This window comes from Hyposmocoma kahamanoa, unplaced genomic scaffold, assembly GCF_003589595.1.
Source record: "Hyposmocoma kahamanoa isolate Upper Pololo Valley unplaced genomic scaffold, ASM358959v1 272, whole genome shotgun sequence".
Classification (NCBI taxonomy): Eukaryota; Metazoa; Arthropoda; class Insecta; order Lepidoptera; family Cosmopterigidae; genus Hyposmocoma; species Hyposmocoma kahamanoa.
Window position 1 is genome coordinate 8,655 of NW_020653772.1, and position 18,508 is coordinate 27,162.

Here is an 18,508-nt window from a genome sequence, read left to right on the forward strand (position 1 = left end):
TTCCGGACTATAAACTGTAAATTGCCGTGATTCGCATAGTGCCACAAGTCAACTAAACAGCAATGATATAAAGTAAAAAAATTAAAACACGATGTGACAAAAATGTTTCATTTAAATTAGGGATACGAAAGTTAGTAAAGGAACGTTTTAACAAGAGACTGCTTGCCAATGTCCATGTCACATTGAGATTGAGAACAGTGTGACCATTTGTGGCAGATTTAATTTTTATTTTCATTGCGGCAGAACATGTTAACGTTGTATTAAATGTACCAGAGTTTGGCAGATTTGGGAATATTCAGCAAGTTCTTTATTATTTTTGGGAACAAACTGAAAACTTGTTCTTTTCTGCTATTACGAACAAACATCCGAAGCGAAATACAGGACTATGTTATAAACATAACCTATATCAACTTTTATATCAATTAGCTTGATGTTGTGATAATGAATCACAAGTATTGATAGGTCTCTTTAATGCACGTCGTCAAAAACACTGGGTCACAAAATACACGGGATGTCGCCATCCTTCTTTATACATACTTAATCCATTTCAAAGACTTGCACTACAAAAAACCTACAGAAACAGTGCTTCCTAATCACATGTGATCATTGCCATTTTAAATGTCATTTGTCATCAGTTGTTTTTTGTCAGGCAGAAAATGGTTTACTGCTTCATTGTTTACGTTTTTCTAATCCCAAAAAAACAAAATATAATCGATTTGGGATTTCAACTCGAAATACGTATAGTCGGACTGAAGGAATTTTTTCTAAGTGTCCGATCTTTGTATTAATAATTATGACAAACTATCACACAGTTACGAGAGATGGTCTAATCGTCTACGGTTATACAGCTACAAACAGAGCTGCCCCACGTGAGGATACAGTCTTTTTAGGTATTTCAGCAAACCAACTAGCAAGTCTCAGGGTCGTATTCTAGAACTCTACTCATTGCTCAAGTTAGGATTTGAGTATGGTTTAAAGCACTTGATATCATATTCAAGTCCCTGCCATTAGGGTCGTATTTCCAGTGCTTGTGTTGCCAGTGCAATCCTGACTTGAGTATTGAATAGAGTTCTAGAAAACGACCCTCAGTAGAGTCCCACAAGTGGAAGCTCACTCGGAAACGAGATTCACAGTGCAGGACTGAGGATCTAAACTCATTCTCTCACCTAGTACAAAATGCTTGATGTCACCACTTGGCGCGGATACATTGACAGCACTTTTTTTGACATATCTGACAGATCTTTGTGTTAATCACCAAGTATAATGCCAACTTAATGGCTAATAACGTGGACAATATACTTTTGTGTTTTGAGTACTGTATTTTGAAAATATTTAGGTTAATATAAAAATAAGCAGATAGTATAATTCAATATCGACCGTAAACTGACAATCGGTACTATCTCAATTATGATAATTTTACAGGTGAAGAAAAAAATTGTTTGCGTTAGTTTTTAAATATTTTTATTACACCGCATGTATGTACACTACGTATTTTTATTTAATAAACCAGATGCTATATAAATGATTTTTCTTCATCCTGTAAAGTTGTCAAAATTGAGATAGTACCGGTTGCCAGTTCACAGTCGATATGTTGCTGTACATAATCCCTTAAACATACGTAATAAAGATATGTATAATTTATACATACAACAACAATTAGACGTTCAAATGCCGAGTACTGTAGAAAAAGCAAGAAACATCAACAACATACCTGCACTGCTTCGTCCCTCTTATGGTACTCCCGTTCCTTGTCCCTGTCCCTCAGACTGGTGGCCAGCGCCCTCTGGACCTCTCGTTCCCTCTCCTTGATGCTGGCCTGCGCGCGCGCCTCCTTCGCCCGCGCCAGCGCCTCGCCGTCCGACCCTGAACCTTCTTCTTCCGCTTCCGCTTCTACTTCTTCCACTTCTGGTACTATTTCCTGCAAAGGAATGACCGAAATTGTATACATTCTCGTCAAGTTTCAGTTCCGTCTTAAAGAAATTACGTCATTATTGTCAAACCGTATAAGTGCCACTGATGGCTTCATGGCTCTTTTAAAGAGTCGGTTCAGTCTTTAGTCCACCAAAGCCAGGTCCCTCTTGTCTTTGCACATCTTATCCTGTTTACTATAATTATATAGTTTACAGTTTATCAATTGTGTATAGGATCACAAATATTTATTACACACACCGGTACATTTCAGAGCAAAGGTTCTCAAACTTAGGCAAATTAAAACAATTTAACTTTCACCGCCATAAAAAATAATTGAAAGCCCGTATTTTTTATATTAACTTAATACAAAAAATCACAAGGAAAAAAATGTAGTGCAGTTTATATAGATAATTTAGGTTTTTCAAATGTGGTAGCACCCCCTGGACAGCATCAACGCCCTCCCCAATTGCTTCCGAAGCCCCTACCGTCCCCCTAGGACTCTTCACCGCCCACTGAGGGCGATAGGGACCACTGAACAAAAAGCAGTGATAATATAAAATAGTAACGTTTAAATTTAGCCGTCTTATAAAAAGTTTACTTAAAAAATTCGAAATTAAAAATAATACATGTTTTTTTTAATCAGATTTTGTGTCAAAGCAGAAACAAAACAGTTTAATATTGTAATAATTATTCATACAATACATAAATATAACAAACTAGTGGAGTAATTTCACATAAAAATAATTGAATATTCGTTATTGGAACAATATTCCTCCTATCCGTAACAGCGTCACAAAAAGAACTTTCAAGCAGAAGCTGAATTTGAATTGAATTAAATTGGTTTTGTTTTGGGTTTTTACGAGTGGCGTCCCTGTCCTTAGAGGGTCCTGGCAGAATACTGATTCATTCAGTCATTTATGCTGAGTCAACGCCTTTTCATTGCCATGGCTTCCAAGAGAGATATTAGTAGAATATATTACTGTCTTACGTCTAAGTTAATGTCTGTATCATGGTGTCTGCGTATGTATTCGTCATGGTGGTGAATAAAGATTCTATCTATCATCTAATATCAATTGATCTATACAATCTTTACAAAATTTACAAGAACGCAAAATCAACCTCGAACCTTGTATGTAATAGTAGAATTAAAACAAATGAATGAAAATAATGAGCAGTGGCGGATTTGTCCTAAGGCCCCGGGCCTAGGGCGGCCAATCGTGACAAAATATTCACTGATTCTAAAGGTTCGCGCACATTATGGCGGGCGCACTGCACCGCATCGCATAACAATATCTTCCTAAAACAATTTTATGTATAAATATATTGTAATGTATAATCACTACATATTATCACTACCGCTTCGCTATAAACTCAAAAACTACTGAACGGATTTTCATGCGGTTTCCACCAACAGACAGAATGATTCATGAGAAAGTGTTTAAGAGGGAGCAGAGGAAAAATTCCTAATCTTCGATTTGATTTTAGAGGGGTATATCCACTTTAAAGTTAAAAATAAAATATTGTATGAGTAACTACACGATATATTCAAGCATAGACACTAATCAGAAACATAACACAATAAAGTTTCCTCGATAGATAGAAATCACGAAATGACCTCTAATTTTCACATTTTTTCGATTCATCCTCGAAATGCTACAGCTTATTAGGACAAAAATTAGATAATTAATTATATTTATGCATGATCGAGAACTGTCACTACGGATTTTGTTTTAATCCCTTTAGTTTTAGAGTTATTCCGCTAAAACGAATTTGGTACTTTTAATGCGCAAAATTCAACATCTCCTGTCGCATGTCACGCGAATTTCAGGCATATATTTGTTTCACAAATTTGGGCAGAGCCAACGTCAAAACTTTTTAGGCATGAGAGCTCTTAAGTGTATAATTTATTTAGGTTTTGTGTAAGTTGGCTGAAATATGACGATAAATGTTGAAGATGAAATCATGCCGGCTGGGCGCTTTACTGACGTGCGCCCCGTCAGCTAACAGAGATATATGAAATCAATGTTCTAGAAAAATATTAAATAGTAAATTTCTGAATCGAGTGCTGAGGAAGGGGCGTCTGGTACTGACTACATGGCCTGGGGCCTAGGGCGGTCAAGATGCAAATCCACCACTGTAAACGAGTCTACTATTTTTTCTTGTTTTTATGCGGTTTCCACCAAGTTAAACCTACATTTGAAAAAAAAAGTAAAATAACTAACCAGACTTTTAAAAAACACTGCATTATTTTGGGGATTCTTCTAGTCCTCTAAATATGTGCCGGTTGTCCTAACATATCAAATAATACTGTTAATATTGTTTAATATTTTTTACTTTTTAAACATCTACCTCTCTTTGGTCTTTTGTTATTTTCTCAGTTTGAGAAAAGCACTATATGAACCTCGGCGGGAAAGGGGATTGCTCGAATCTCATGCTCGTACGTATGTACTAATTATTTTATTTATTCATTTAGTTCAGGCAATATCGCTCAACAACGTTTAGTCAACCCGTGTTTACATTGTAGTATTTCCTGTAATTAGTGATAACCATTTGTATGGCAAAACTTAAATTTTCTTCTAGCGCATCTTCGGTGAAAATGGTCAGGATTAATGAGGATATGCGAGGCGAAAATGCTATTTGTTGATGTAATATTGAACCGTATTGCTGCCGACATAAAGTATTAAATACTCTGAAACATAAACAGGATTTCTCGCGCAAGCTTGCGAGTGTCCGCCCAATCTCGCGTGAGCTCGTGATGGCTATTAACTCATCGAGCTAGACACTCGATGAGTGTATGTTAATAGCCATCGGATCAAGGATCAAGTAGTACGTTTTTGCCGACTACTAAAAATAAAGTTTTTTGATTATTTTTTTAATACTGATGAATTTTTTTGGTCACATCCATTGACTTACAAATAAATGGACGACGACGTCCATATAATTGTAAGTCAATGGTCACATCAGTTAATTTAAATTATAAATTGACCAAAAAAATCTAATGGTGTTTAAACAAAATTAATTCAAAAACCTGATTTTCAGTATGATTATGAACACATAGATCGAACATACAGAAAAACTTCGCCGACCCTGTGGGAATCGAAAAGCGACATCTGCGTTAGTTGTGATACCTGTAAAGGTATCGATTGCGCCGAGATTATTCAAAAATCTCTCACTAGCAGCGACGAATGCCGAATGCCAGTACAAAGATCTATGACAAAAACACATAGGAGAATTTCGACGGCCCGGTAACTGAACCTGTAACTCAGTTGGCAGTCAGTGTTGGGCAAAATTTAATTGTTCTGGCAATTAAAGATTGACAATTGATTAATTGTCAATTGCGAAACAGCAATTAACGATTGATCAATTGTTGACGAGTCGCAATTGATTTAATTGCAATTGATTTCAATTAAATTTGCAATTAAAATCAATTCCGGCCGGTTGGGAACCCCGCTTGGGGGCCCCGGTTGGGAACCCTGCTTGGGGGCCCCGGCCGGGGCCTCGGTTGGGTTCCCCGCTTGGGGGCCCCGCTTGGGGTCCTCGCTTGGGGGCCCCAACCGGGCCCCCAGCCGTGGCCTCCAACCGGGAACCCCAAGCGGGGACCCCAACCGGGGCCACCAAACGGTGACCCCAACCGGGGCCACCAAGCGGGACCCCCAAGCGGGGACCACAAGCGGGGAGTCCTACCGGGAACCCTAAACGGGGACCCCAACCGGGGACCCCAACCGTGGCCCCCAAGCGGGGACCACAAGCGGGGAGTCCAACCGGGGACCCTAAACGGGGACCCCAACCGGGGACCTCAAACGGGGCTCCCAAGCGGGGACCCCAACCGGGCCCTCCAAGCGGGGACCACAAGCGGGGAATCCAACCGGGGCCCCCAAGGGGGGACCCCAAGCAGGGTTCCCAACCGGGGTTCCCAACCGGCCGGAATTGATTTTAATTGCAAATTTAATTGCAATTAAAATCAATTCAATTGAAATCAATTGCAATTACAATCAATTGCAATTAAATCAATTGCGACTCGTCGCAATTGATTTAATTGCAATTGATTTCAATTGAATTGATTTTTTAATCTGATTGAATTATTGATTGAAATTTAATTGATTAACGCCCAACACTGTTGGCAGTTAGTAAAGAGCAATGGACGTGGATTCAAGTCCCATCGGGTAAAGGAAGCTTTTTTTTGTGTTCGAAAACTATATATTTCACAAAATTGATTTTCAGTAATTAGCAAAAAAACGTGTCAGATCGTTAAACACTCTTGATATGTCTAAGGATCAAGCACGTTTTCATCAATCGCGCGATTGTAGGATACGCACAACTTGAGATTTAAAAAAAAATTGCTTCATCTGATTCTTCTTCCGTGATCATATTGAATAATAATTTACGACACATGTTACTTCTTACTATGTGCTCAGCCGTGTGTTTATCGGTTGACGAACAGAACAACTACTAATCTTCACTATCTACAACTACAGCGGGAGCTCGGGGGACAGCTATTAGTGGCAATTTTTGGTGGAAAGAGGCTGGTGAAATTTCAATTTTAGTCTCGCATCGTCTCGTCTCGTCTTGCTGGTGGAAAACCATCCTAACCCCGGTTTCTTTTAAGGACTACAATCACTGTTTTTTCTTTTAGACAAGTAAAACAACAACAACATACAATAATAATGTATTATACAAGTCACACACACGTATTCGTATCCAGTAGATTCCTTACAACATAAATACTTACAGTAGTGTATACATATCTTGTCTATAAAGTATAACAAAATTCAATATTATAAAATTATTTTAAAATAAACCACTTTTAACCCATAAACGATTTGAACGTCTACAAGGGTGAGGTTGTGACAATAAAAATAAGGTGCATTTGAAGGAGTTACCACAGTTATTGACGCGGAATAGGTTCGAGGTGGTTAGGAGAAGCTCATTATGTCCACAAAAAGACGTCGCTTGTTTCGCTTCCACCTGGACCGCCGACGCGAAACGCACCTTTGACCTGCTTAACGAGTTTTCGTGTCGGTAAGTGTGGTGACACCTTTAGATTAAAACTGAAAACATTTAATAACTGCACCTTAAACAGATTGTCAAGTTTTGTCACACGTGCGTTCCATCGAAGAAATTGACAACTTTGAATAACTAGTTTAGAGTTGCATTCGCGTGCTGGCATGGCACTGATACAAATTTAATATCATCTCTTGAGGTGCAACTGAACCCGGTATAGGATGAGACTTAATTATTTTTGACGCGCAACCAGTCCCGGAATCAAACGATACTCGCATTTAAACCGATGTTTGCTGCTTGAAACCGACCCCGGGTTCAGGGCTCCGATTTCAATACAAGTCGGAATTGATCCGATCCGACACCTCGACTCGGAAAAGACGGTTTCCGATCGGGAGATTCAATTTGGTCGAGTATTACATATTTGACCGTAATTGTTTCGGACGGATGGCCGACGGAGAATAAGACTAGATCCCCTGCCGTAACATGTTGGGTGTGGCAATAAAAATATGCAAGTAGGTTGAATTGTAGGTGTAGAAATGAGAGTTTTGTGTAGTATGTGTAGTCTAATGGTTTGATCTAATTCTTTGAGTTTCTCGGAGTTTACGTGGGAAATTTAATTGAAATTTACCATGAGCATTTCGGTGAAGGAAAACATCCGTGATAAAACATGCAGGTTCACAACACTTGGAAAACATGTGAAGACCCTAATGGCCACAGACCACGATCCTCAGACACGAGAGAACGGCTAGAGAAGTCTGGTGATTCAAGTGCTTTAATAAGAGAGCGTCATGGTGTGGTCACATAGAAAGAATGTATGTTAGTAGATTGACGGCACAAATTCATAGTGCGAATATGAATCGACCAGATTGGGGATGTCCTTGAAAAAAGACTAGATACTTGTAACCTTGAATAATCGGACGTGTATGAAGAGATCGATGCGAATGAACTCTAGCGCCATCTAGTATCAAAAGCGAACATTATCTCGGTCGTGTGCCATGAGTTGCAGTGTACCGATTAACGAGGCTTAGGCTCGTAGTAATAAACTAACGTAGTGGTGCCAGTGAACGACAAGCACCACTCTTCGACATCTTTTTTAAATTAATTTCTAATAAGATTTAGAATATATATTTTTTTCGTAGTAAGTAAAGTAGCAGTTCTTATTGGCAAGTGTCAATTATTGGGTGTTGTTAGTGGATTTTTGATGTCCATAACTGGAAATTTAAATTCTAGTTTAAGTTTTTTTAGTAATAATTAAATTAGATTTTTTATAAAACATGCATAATCGTTTTTGAGGATTATATCTGTCAATCACTATTGATATATGTTTAAAAAGAAAAAGTTATTTCAATATTAAAGACACATTTCCCTTAGAATGGCGATCATTGTTGTCATCACCCTAAATATATTGATCAGATTGGAATTTCCTTGAAAAATATCAATCAAACGGGAATAGACGAAGAGACTGATACGATTGGACGAGGCGAGAGACGTTCGTCAAAAGTGTAGCAAATGGAAAATCAATCTTTTGCTTATAGTCCACGGGGTGCACAAAAGGACCGTTTATTGTGTGGCTTATTTCTCCCTTTTCAAAGTTATCCATTTATCTTGAAACACCGTTCGACCGCTTTTGTAAAAGTATTTATTTATTTTTATACAACACTTTTAAAGTTTATTTACAAAACTTACTTATTAAGTTATACTTAAACATTTTATTTATAATTATTCCAAATAAACTATATTATTCTATGGTTTTTTAATACTAGACATTAAAATTATTACTTTACAATTTTTTTATACTAATATTTACAATGGCCAAATATGTTTGATATTTTCTTTTATTATTTATAAGTAATAAAATTGTTTTCACATAGTGTCTGGAATAATTATATTTATGGAACTAGGGTCGGCAGACTAAAGCACATAAGTCAAAAAAGTGCTTCATTTGTTAATATATAATTATATATTTTTTTGTGTTGTTTTTAGTGTTGTAAGTTAAATAACCTCTAGAATAAAGTTCGAAATTTATGAAGTAACAAATGAATTTGACTTATGTGCTTTAGCCAGTAGATGTATTAATTTAAATGAATGATGTTGGATTTTGACTTATGTGCTTTAGTCCGCCAACCCTAGAATTATATTTCCGAATATAGAACATTCGTAAAGAAATCTATATTCACAACCAATTTATGAAAACAGTATATGTTACAATACAAAATTTACTGCGTAAAATTCGTATTTAAGTGTTGCCTTCTCTTTACGAGTTTTATTACAATAGTTTGCTAGATAAGCACACCCATTGCCTGGTCTCCATCTAGGGCAATTATCTGTGCAATAGCAACGAAATCCAGATCCGCAATAACCAGACCTGGGGGTCGATTCAGAACTTTACGATAACTCTATTGTCGATCGATTTGATATCGTACGATTTTTTATTCATAATAACCGAATCGAACGTCAAACTGTCGTATTCGAAACCGAACCGAAATGACGTCACACCCGTACGATTACTAGAACTTCTCGACCGGCAAAGGCTACAAACGTTATTCAGAACCCAGTTATCGAATGAAAGTTACAGAGCGTCCTATTGTTTACAAAACAAGAATGTAATATGGAAATCTCTTATTACTTTAAAGTAAAGTCTGGATTTTGTTTTAATACAAGACTAATGCATTCGTATATATCATGCCTTCAAAGTCTTAAAAATGTATAAAAAGGATATACAATTTTCTTATAATCTATTTCACTACTAACTCCGTAAACGTTGTCCGGTAACGGGAATCGCACGTTTAACTGGAATGTTCTGAATAGCTCCGAAAGCGCTTTTCGATTCGAGAACGATATCCAAGCGAACGATTCGGTTAAAATATCGAAGAGTCCTGAATCGGGGTCTAGGACCAATTTAGAGCGTTTCGTTTCTGAATTCCGTTCGTGAAACGAACCTGGGGGAAATGAAACTATTTTTTCGGGTCAAAGGTCGGGAAACAATTGTTTCATTTTCTATGCGTACCAATAACGAAAACCTAAAAACTCGATATAAAGGTGGCCACAATTCCGATTTAAAATAAAATGCGCGACGCAAAAAAACACTCCAATACTAATTATTTTTGATGACACATGTAAAAAAAGTGCATAATTATTCCAGACGTTATATGCAATTGTGTATACAATATAACAAAAACAGATACAAATGCCTTGTAACAAAATACACGAGAGTAGTCGCTTATATACAAACTCACAATAGAAACCAATTGTATGTATACAACAGTGGCGAAGGTTTTTAGTGAGGGGACGTGTAAGTCGTACGATTGGTGATAAACTAAGATATGATCTGATCAGGCACTGCACCTACCACCATGAGACAGACATATTTTTATAAGCAGTAGAACCAGTTGTAAGAGTTCGTTCAGGGAAGTCCCACCTTACCTATTTCTGGCGTCAACATTACTGCATTCCGATTTTGAAGCGTAACGGTGCTGGTGAGATTACAGGCATTTGGGACTTGTCAACTTATGGTGACGAGGGCAATGGCAATGCTACTCAGATCGGCATGGACAGGCGTGTCGCTTGTTCGTCCTGTCACACACGTCAAAGCATAAAGATAACAAGTGCCATTTGATGTAGTTTCACCAGTTTCAATCTTACCGGCAGAAATACAATTGAGGTTATTGCAGATGAAAATAAATTCATTAAGTGTCTTCGCCACCGGTATACACCCAATTGCAATAAGGAACATTATACAAATTGCCTTCGCACAAGTTTGTTGTTCTAACGCTATAAAGCGGAACGAAACACGACACAATGAAGTAACAAGTACGTGCGTTCGTGGTTTATTATTCTATAGGAACTATCACACACTAGCCAGGGCTGGTAGCTGTAAAGGTATCTATCTGGATGACGAAATACTTTCATAGATTTCTCACAGATGGTGCTACGACAAAAAAATCGTTTAAAACCAAATACAAATATCCGACAACAAGCACAGACAAATTCGTGACGTGCGCTGGTTAGTTCCGTGGCTTAGTTGGCATAGCTTCTCGCACGGTTTGCTAAGAGACGTCGGTTCGAATCCGGCCGGATCGAATCAATTTTTTCTAAGTGTTGTTAAATTAATAATTATAACAAACTATCACACAGTTTCTAGAGATAGTCTAAGCGAATATGGTTATGCAGCTACGAACAGAGCTGTCCCAAGTGTGGAAACAGGCCTTCTAGGTATTTCAGCAAACCTACTAGCAAGTCTCAATAGAGTCCCACAAATGGAAGCTCACGCCGAAGCGAGACAGACAGTGCAGGACTGAGAATCTAAGCCCAATTTATCTCACCCAGTACTAAAATTGCTGCAATCGGGCGGTTTTCAATTTGAATTTACCAGTAACGCTGACCAGTGTAGAATTTACTTTAAAGTGCGAAGCAATTTGTATACATTTCCAAATCGATATGACATAAATAATGGACCTTTGGATTCTCTTCCATTTGGATTCTGGTCTCTGGTCATTTTGCTAGGTACTAATTCGCAGGTAAATGTACCTTAAGGTGGAATTTTTAAGTTAAAGTTGTCTATAAAGGTAACAATTGCCATATCCAAAGTTTTGCTTTTTAATTGTATATTTTTCTTTTAATTTAACGATATTTAAGAGGTGTAACGATATTTCATTTGATATTAAACAATTATAAATCTCGAAAACACGATAAAAAATACCACCAAGGTCCCAAGTGTGGTAATTTTAAATCATCTTAGTTGTGTGTCGATAGCGTCCATGGCAGTCTCTCTCTACAGAATACTAATAAAACCGACCTCAAAAGTCATTCATCCCGTAGTTTGCCACCCTTAGAGGTGGAATATTTTCTTGAAATTTAAATGGGACCACTCACTGAAGCACCGTCTTTGCAACAAAAAAAGAATCATCAAAATCGGTTCACAACTGGCAATGTCATGCTTTGCTTTTAACGTTTATCTATAGCTCAATATTCAGTTGATATTAAAAATTTACCCTTTACGGGGTTTAAAACTGTAGTGAAACAAAAACTTTATACTAAATGTTAGTAGACAGCTTCTGCGTACTTGGATGACAAGAATCAGTGGTATTGACCCATTTAGTTTTTGCAGGTATGCTCGATCTAAGAGATTTATCACGTGATCGATTTGAAAGCTATGCGACCGTCTGGCTCAGATGTTTGAAATAAATATTGTAAATGATAAACGTATTCAAATGTACATTTATAATTACAAAAAGGAACCCCCAGAGTTGCTCACTCTCAGGGGAATCTGCCTTACGCATGAACGGTAGAGTTTACACAATATGACGATTTTAAGTGAAATCTGCTTATAAACGCGATTGAGTTTAAATGTAATTAAGTACCTAAAAATACACGTTCACGACGAATCACAAGTTTTCTTAGTTTAGGAGACAGGAAACAGCTTCATTGTTATGATATACTGTTATTACGCCGTGTATATATTTTTTCACCCCCTTAAATGTCGTTAAACAAAAAAGTCACCATAGGGTACATAACAAAGTTGCGAAACCCGCAACCAGTAAAAACATTAACAACAATACACATAGAGAGGATGTTGCCTACTTTTGTAATTCCAGAACGACTAAAGATAAAAGGGAAAATAACTAAATAGTATTTAGTAGCAGTAGAGCTCGTTATGAAAGAGTACGTCCAAGGAAATACTGCCACCTTTACTGCTACTGCGTTCCGGTGTTGAAGGAAGGTAAGGGCGCTGGTGATATTACAGGCACATGGGTCTTGGTCAATTTACGTGTCAGGGTGACGGGCGGAGTGGCAGTGCCCCTCAGATCTTTGCGATTTAAAGCTCTGAGTGTCACTGCAACTGTTATGGACAGGCGTGTAGCTTACCATCAGGCGCACGACTTGTTCGTCCCGTCACTTGATATTATAAAAAAATAATTAAAAAAATATAGAACTATTTTTAATTATTACTTTGCCTTTTATCTTGTGCATATTTCGAGGAATGCTAAAAAAAGGTTCAATTGTGATAACAACCTTCTTAAGAGCTACTTACTAGCCACATTATATCAGAAAGTTTAATGAAAATCAAAACACAATCGAAGTAATTCTTTTGTTTTTCAAATATCAGTGGATAATACCAGTGTATAAATTTCAAATTCACTCTATGTGTATTTCTAGAATCTCTGGTTATATTTAACAATGTTTTCCGGATAGACTTAAGGAATATTGTTTTAACGTACATAATATGCGTAATTCTTAGCATCATACATTTGACTGTATGTAACACCATTTGAATAGCATGAGGTTCTTTTTATCTTGTTTAAACCGAGAATGTTACCTCAAGTTATAATCAACGTCATACATTTGTATTACATTGTAAAGTTTCAAATCCAAGCAAGCTTAAGATGAGCACATAGACGTAAGAATTTTCTTCAATCTATCATTTTTACAATAATAATTAACGCATAATGGGCTATAGCCGGTCAATAAGAGATAAAAACAGTTGCGTTTTTTGCTTTCCCTCGAAACGCCATTGCTAAACGCACAACTTTTTTTCGCACTTACTACTCATTCATAAAACTTTTCCGGACCGGTTTAATGCTATTCCATATGACTTCGTCAGACGTCGTTCATGCTTTAAACGAGAAGTTGCTTTACTCTCGCAGCTTCATCTATTATAATGCTGTAGCAACGCCGAAGTCGGCAGACAAGAGAAAAATTTCTTTACTCTCCGAGTTTTGTCTATTATAATGCTATAGCAGAACCAAAGTCGGTAGACCCGAGAAAACTTCTCTTTTCTCGGGAGGTTTGGTTATTATAATGCTAGAGTAGCGTCAAAGTCGGTAGACCACAGAAAATCGTCTCTAGTCTAGCGAGTTTTTTCTATTATAATGCCATAGTAGCACCACAATCGGTAAACGTGAAGTTTCTCTACTCTCCGAGTTTTGTCTATTATAATGCTATTATAGTAGGGCCAAAGTCAGTAGACCAGAGAAAAGTTTCTTTACTCTCCGAGTTTTATCTACTATAATGCTATAATAGAGTCAAAGTCGGTAGACCAGAGACAACTTCCATATTCTCGGAAGTTTTGATTATTATAATGCTAGAGAAGCGTCTAAGCTGGTAGACCACAGAAAATTGTCTCTAGTCTAACGAGTTTCGTCTATTATAATGCTATAGTAGTGCCACAATTGGTAAACGAGAGTTTCTCTACTCTCCGACTTTTATCTATTATGATGATACAGCAGCGTCAAGGTCGGTAAAAAAGAGAAGTTTCTTTACTCTACGAGTTTTGTCTATTATAATGCTATGTAGAGCAAAAGTCGGTACACTAGAGAAAAATTACCTAGTCAAGCGAATTTTGTTTACCATAATGCTATAGTAGCGCCAAAGTCAGTGAACAAGAACAACTTTCCATTCTCGCGAGTTTTGTCTATTATAATACTATGGTCGAGCCAAACAAGAGAAAAAATTCTCTAGCCTAGCGAGTTTAGTCTAATTAAAGCGCTATAGTAGCGGTAAACGAGAAAAGTTTCTCCTAATCTCGCGGGTTTTGTCTATATGTGCTTATACTAAGCTTGCCGTACCCTGTTTTGTATTCAGAGGTAAATCAATAACAGCAAATTGCTGACGTCATTAGACATGGCCTGGTACAGTGATAAAATATGTGTGTCTATGTAAAGTTCACATTAGTTGCACTGTTTGTTTTAATACACTGTAGTAGCAAATACACTGTTCCTTTGACTTGCATGTATATTGTTTCATATTAAAAAACTGTCCTGTCAGTATTTTTGTACGTACAAAACAAAACGCGACTACCCTCAAAAAGTTCGTGGCCTTAACCACTAACGCAGAAATCAGCGTTTGGCGAAAACGTTAATTAAACACTATTCCTTTTCGGACTTTTTTCGTTTCCTCTTGACCTCAACCTTCTCGATCTTCTCCACCTTCTCTGACTTCCTTGATTTCTTCTCTGGCTCCGGTGATTTAAAGTCTTCTTTTCTCTTTTTAGGTGGCGATTTAATAGGGGACTGCAAGTCTTTTTTCGACGATCGCAACTGCTTTGGTGATACGACCTCTTTTTCGGGTGTGTCAGATTTTTCAGAGGAATTCTCCGTTTGTTCGGATATCGATTCTGACTTCTCTGTTTCCGATTTGGACTCTACTGTTTCTGCTTGTTGTTTCAAGCGTTTCTCTCTGTTCCTTTTCGCTCGTTCTTCGCCAGGAATGCCGAGGATTTCGGCCCATTGGTCGGGAGGTGGCGTTGGCTGCTTCGGTTGATCTTCTTCTTCGTGCTTCTGTAAAAAAATAAAAATCTTCTCAATACTAAAATTACAACACAAAAACAGATTTAAGACGTTCGTGGTTATTCACTAATCTATTATCATTGGTTACAGTTTTCTTACTCCGTGGAATCGGGAGCTTAGTACTCGAATAGAAAATTGGTTAAGCTGAAAAGAGTGACAATGGTAAACGATACAAGAGATCAAGATGAGGACAGTTGTCGACAGCGCGTGGCGGTAGACAGATACGTCTGTCTTAAAGCCGTGGAGAGTGTAACCTTCCCGAAATATTGGGAAAATAAAAAGAAGTAATTCCGTGGTAGAGATCTTTAACCAGTGATAATCGAAAATTAATACTAATAGATAAGGTGACCATTTAAAGTTATACATGAACACGAAAAATAAAGTTTTTTTTTTATGATGCTATGCGACTAAACGACACACCTTACATCGCAAAAATCTGAGGGGCACTGTCACTGAGCCTGTCACCCTGAGACATAAATTGACAAGGCTCATGTGTCTATAATTTCAACAGCACTTTTCAAACCCGTTTTTTCCTACTACTTTAAATTGTCACCATGGCGATGGGTCTATATAAAGCGTGCAACACAAAGAAAGCGGGTGCGGGTCGCGTGCGGGTCGGGCGCGCGTCGAATCCGTGGCGGGTCTAATTTATAAGGACGACAACACTGAGAATTAGACCCGCCGCGATCCCGACCCAACCCGCGCCCAACCGATACCCTCTGTGCGTTTCACGCTTTATTCTATTCCTCACCGCTCTTCCAAGGTCGAGTGATCAAGTCGACGAAATTCTTCTACATGTCTGTTATAGCTATCTTTGAATTGAGTTTTTTGGCTTTCAGCGCCGTATGCGACATCCGTGAGAGATTCTATGAACCTTCTCAATCAGTCTTGTTTCGTGTAACTCGTATTATTTTTATAGACAAGCATTAACAATTGAATCTGTTTACAATTGATTATTATTCGTCAGGAGACGGTTACGCAATTTTGTAATTCATGTATAATCTTAATTCTGCGTCGGACACTGAGGGTAGCTTGAAAATATGACTTCGACGGCCTTATCGTGTAAGTAATAAAGCTAAAATTCGCTTAGCATAACTTAAATAAGTTGATAAGGTTATGTATAAAGTTAAGTTACAATTGTTAAAAGAACAGTTTTTACATGACCAGTTAAGGCAGAATTCGAAAAAAAAAGTTTTAATTCACAGGAAAAAAATCCGAAAAAAAAACTTTTTTTAGCAAGATTCTGTATAAACAAGTCAGAAGGGCCCGATGCGTTGATGACGATACGAGAAAAAGTGGTTGTTTTTAATGCAATCGGGCTCCCAGGTTCCTAAGGCCTTGTGTCATATTCTGCGGGCAAGCTACCATCGGTCCTAGGTTCAAATTTATAACTATCGGTCCTAAGATGTCTTATAATGACGTCACTTTTTTAAAAACGCAAATTTCGTGGGGTGGGGTAATGATGTCCTATGGGGTAAAAGTACCCTATGGGGTAAAAGTGACCTTTTTAAAAAATAAGGAAAATTACACATTCCATGTTATTATTATTTTGTATTTTGATTTGTAATATGTAATACAGAGGGAAACGAAGAGTATAAACCTATTCAGTTTCACACAATAAGCTGATCTACTGAAGTTATATATGGAACGCAGCTAAATACAAATTTTTGCGATACGTGGCAGCAACATCGAGACCAGCGCTTCCTAAACTATGGTTTGAAAGCATGTCTGTGTTGATTCACGATTTAATCAAAATAACAAATTTGATTCTAACATAATCTTTTATTATCGTTATTTTTACTAACATTTTGGGGTGTGTAACTCCCATTTAGAGAACAGTAAAGGAGCGACGTTGTCACAACGACATTATTCGCTCTAACGAAAAACACGACAGAATTTACACTTACGTAAATACGCTTGAACCGAATTTAGCCTAAAAAACAGTGTATTTTTATCTGTCACGATCGAGCACTATTGCGCTCGCGTAATTCTCCGTTTGTCCCTAACCTTCCGCTCAAGTATCGCTTATTACACTAACACAAAAAATGGAATATGTAGTGGTTCTTATTTATCACAATGAATTGAATACATTTTACTCCAAAGGGCATACTTACCCCAAAGGGAATACGTACCCCATTGGGCGTATTTAACCCAAAAGGCAATTATATTTAAAAGAAAACCAAAAATATTTTTGCTAAACAACCGTACCCTAAATATTCTACGTCTAAAATAACGTGCAGTTCAGTTTTGTTACGCGCTACCTTTTCTAATACTTTGTGATTTAAATGCGTTACGAACACACCATTAATCTTATAGAGTCTCAGCACAGGAGATACTTTTAACGTCGTCGATTACTTACAAAAGAAACATTATTCATTGCATGATAAACTACATTCATGGATGATGATAAAATATTACAGATGTAAAAAGTATATTTTGCTTCAATTAAATCACATTTTGCTTCAATTAAATCACATATGCATGTGATATACGATAACAAATTGGTAATTTGTCTTTTGATATCTCAACAAAGACTAGAGATATTCATGATTGAAATCAGTGGTTGGGGAGATGCTCCGTCCCTTTTTATTAAAAATGATCGTTAGTATGTATGTTGTGACGTCACAAACAAGTTTTGCTGTTTCTTTCTAACCCGTGATTTCTGAACGCATAAAATTACTTTCGAATTCCTTTCCGTTTTTAATTTAGAACATCTTTTTTTTTAAATTGTTATTAAAAGAACACAACGGAAATGAAGAAAGAAACATTTATTTGGCATTTACAATTAAAATATAAAAGACATTAAATTAAAAAACTAAAATACAAAATACAGAATAATACGACTGTGAACTGGTAATAGGTACTATCTCAATTTGTACAACTTAACAGGATGAAGAAAAATTGTTTGCGTTATTCATATAGTATCTGGTTTATTAAAAAAAATACGTAGTCTTTAGATATTACACCAAGTATTTTTATTTAATAAACCTGATGCTATATAAATGATTTTTTTCTTCATCCTGTAAAGTTGTCAAAATTTAAATAGTACTGGTTCCAGCTCAGTACATCGCTGATTTTTAGCTAGAGCCTGAGAGCATTTGCTTTCATAGACCTCTTTATATCAAAAGCTATCAAAAATGTAAAAGTTTCAATAGTGTTACCATTTAAACCACTGCTTTTTGTAAAAGTTTCGACAGGGACTGTGTTTTTACCCTAAATCTCCAATATCAAAATTATCACATGTGCTGTGTACGACACTACACTATTATAAACCATTGACATTTGAGTTTCGATCGGTAACTTTGAGAACT

At 37.1% G+C, this 18,508-nt stretch overlaps 1 protein-coding gene across 2 annotated transcripts in view; it reads right to left on the reverse strand.

Annotated features, from left to right (window-relative positions):
* LOC113229077 (transcription elongation regulator 1) overlaps positions 1-18,508 on the reverse strand; it is a 52,323-nt gene that overhangs the window by 8,648 nt on the left and 25,167 nt on the right. Inside the window, exon 9 of one of the 2 annotated variants that reach the window (XM_026462567.1) lies at positions 1,712-1,918. In XM_026462567.1, coding sequence (XP_026318352.1) covers positions 1,712-1,918 — 207 coding nt within the window. Of the gene's footprint in view, positions 1-1,711; positions 1,919-14,066; positions 15,189-18,508 lie in introns of those variants that run through there. The other variant, XM_026462568.1, reaches the window with a different exon arrangement.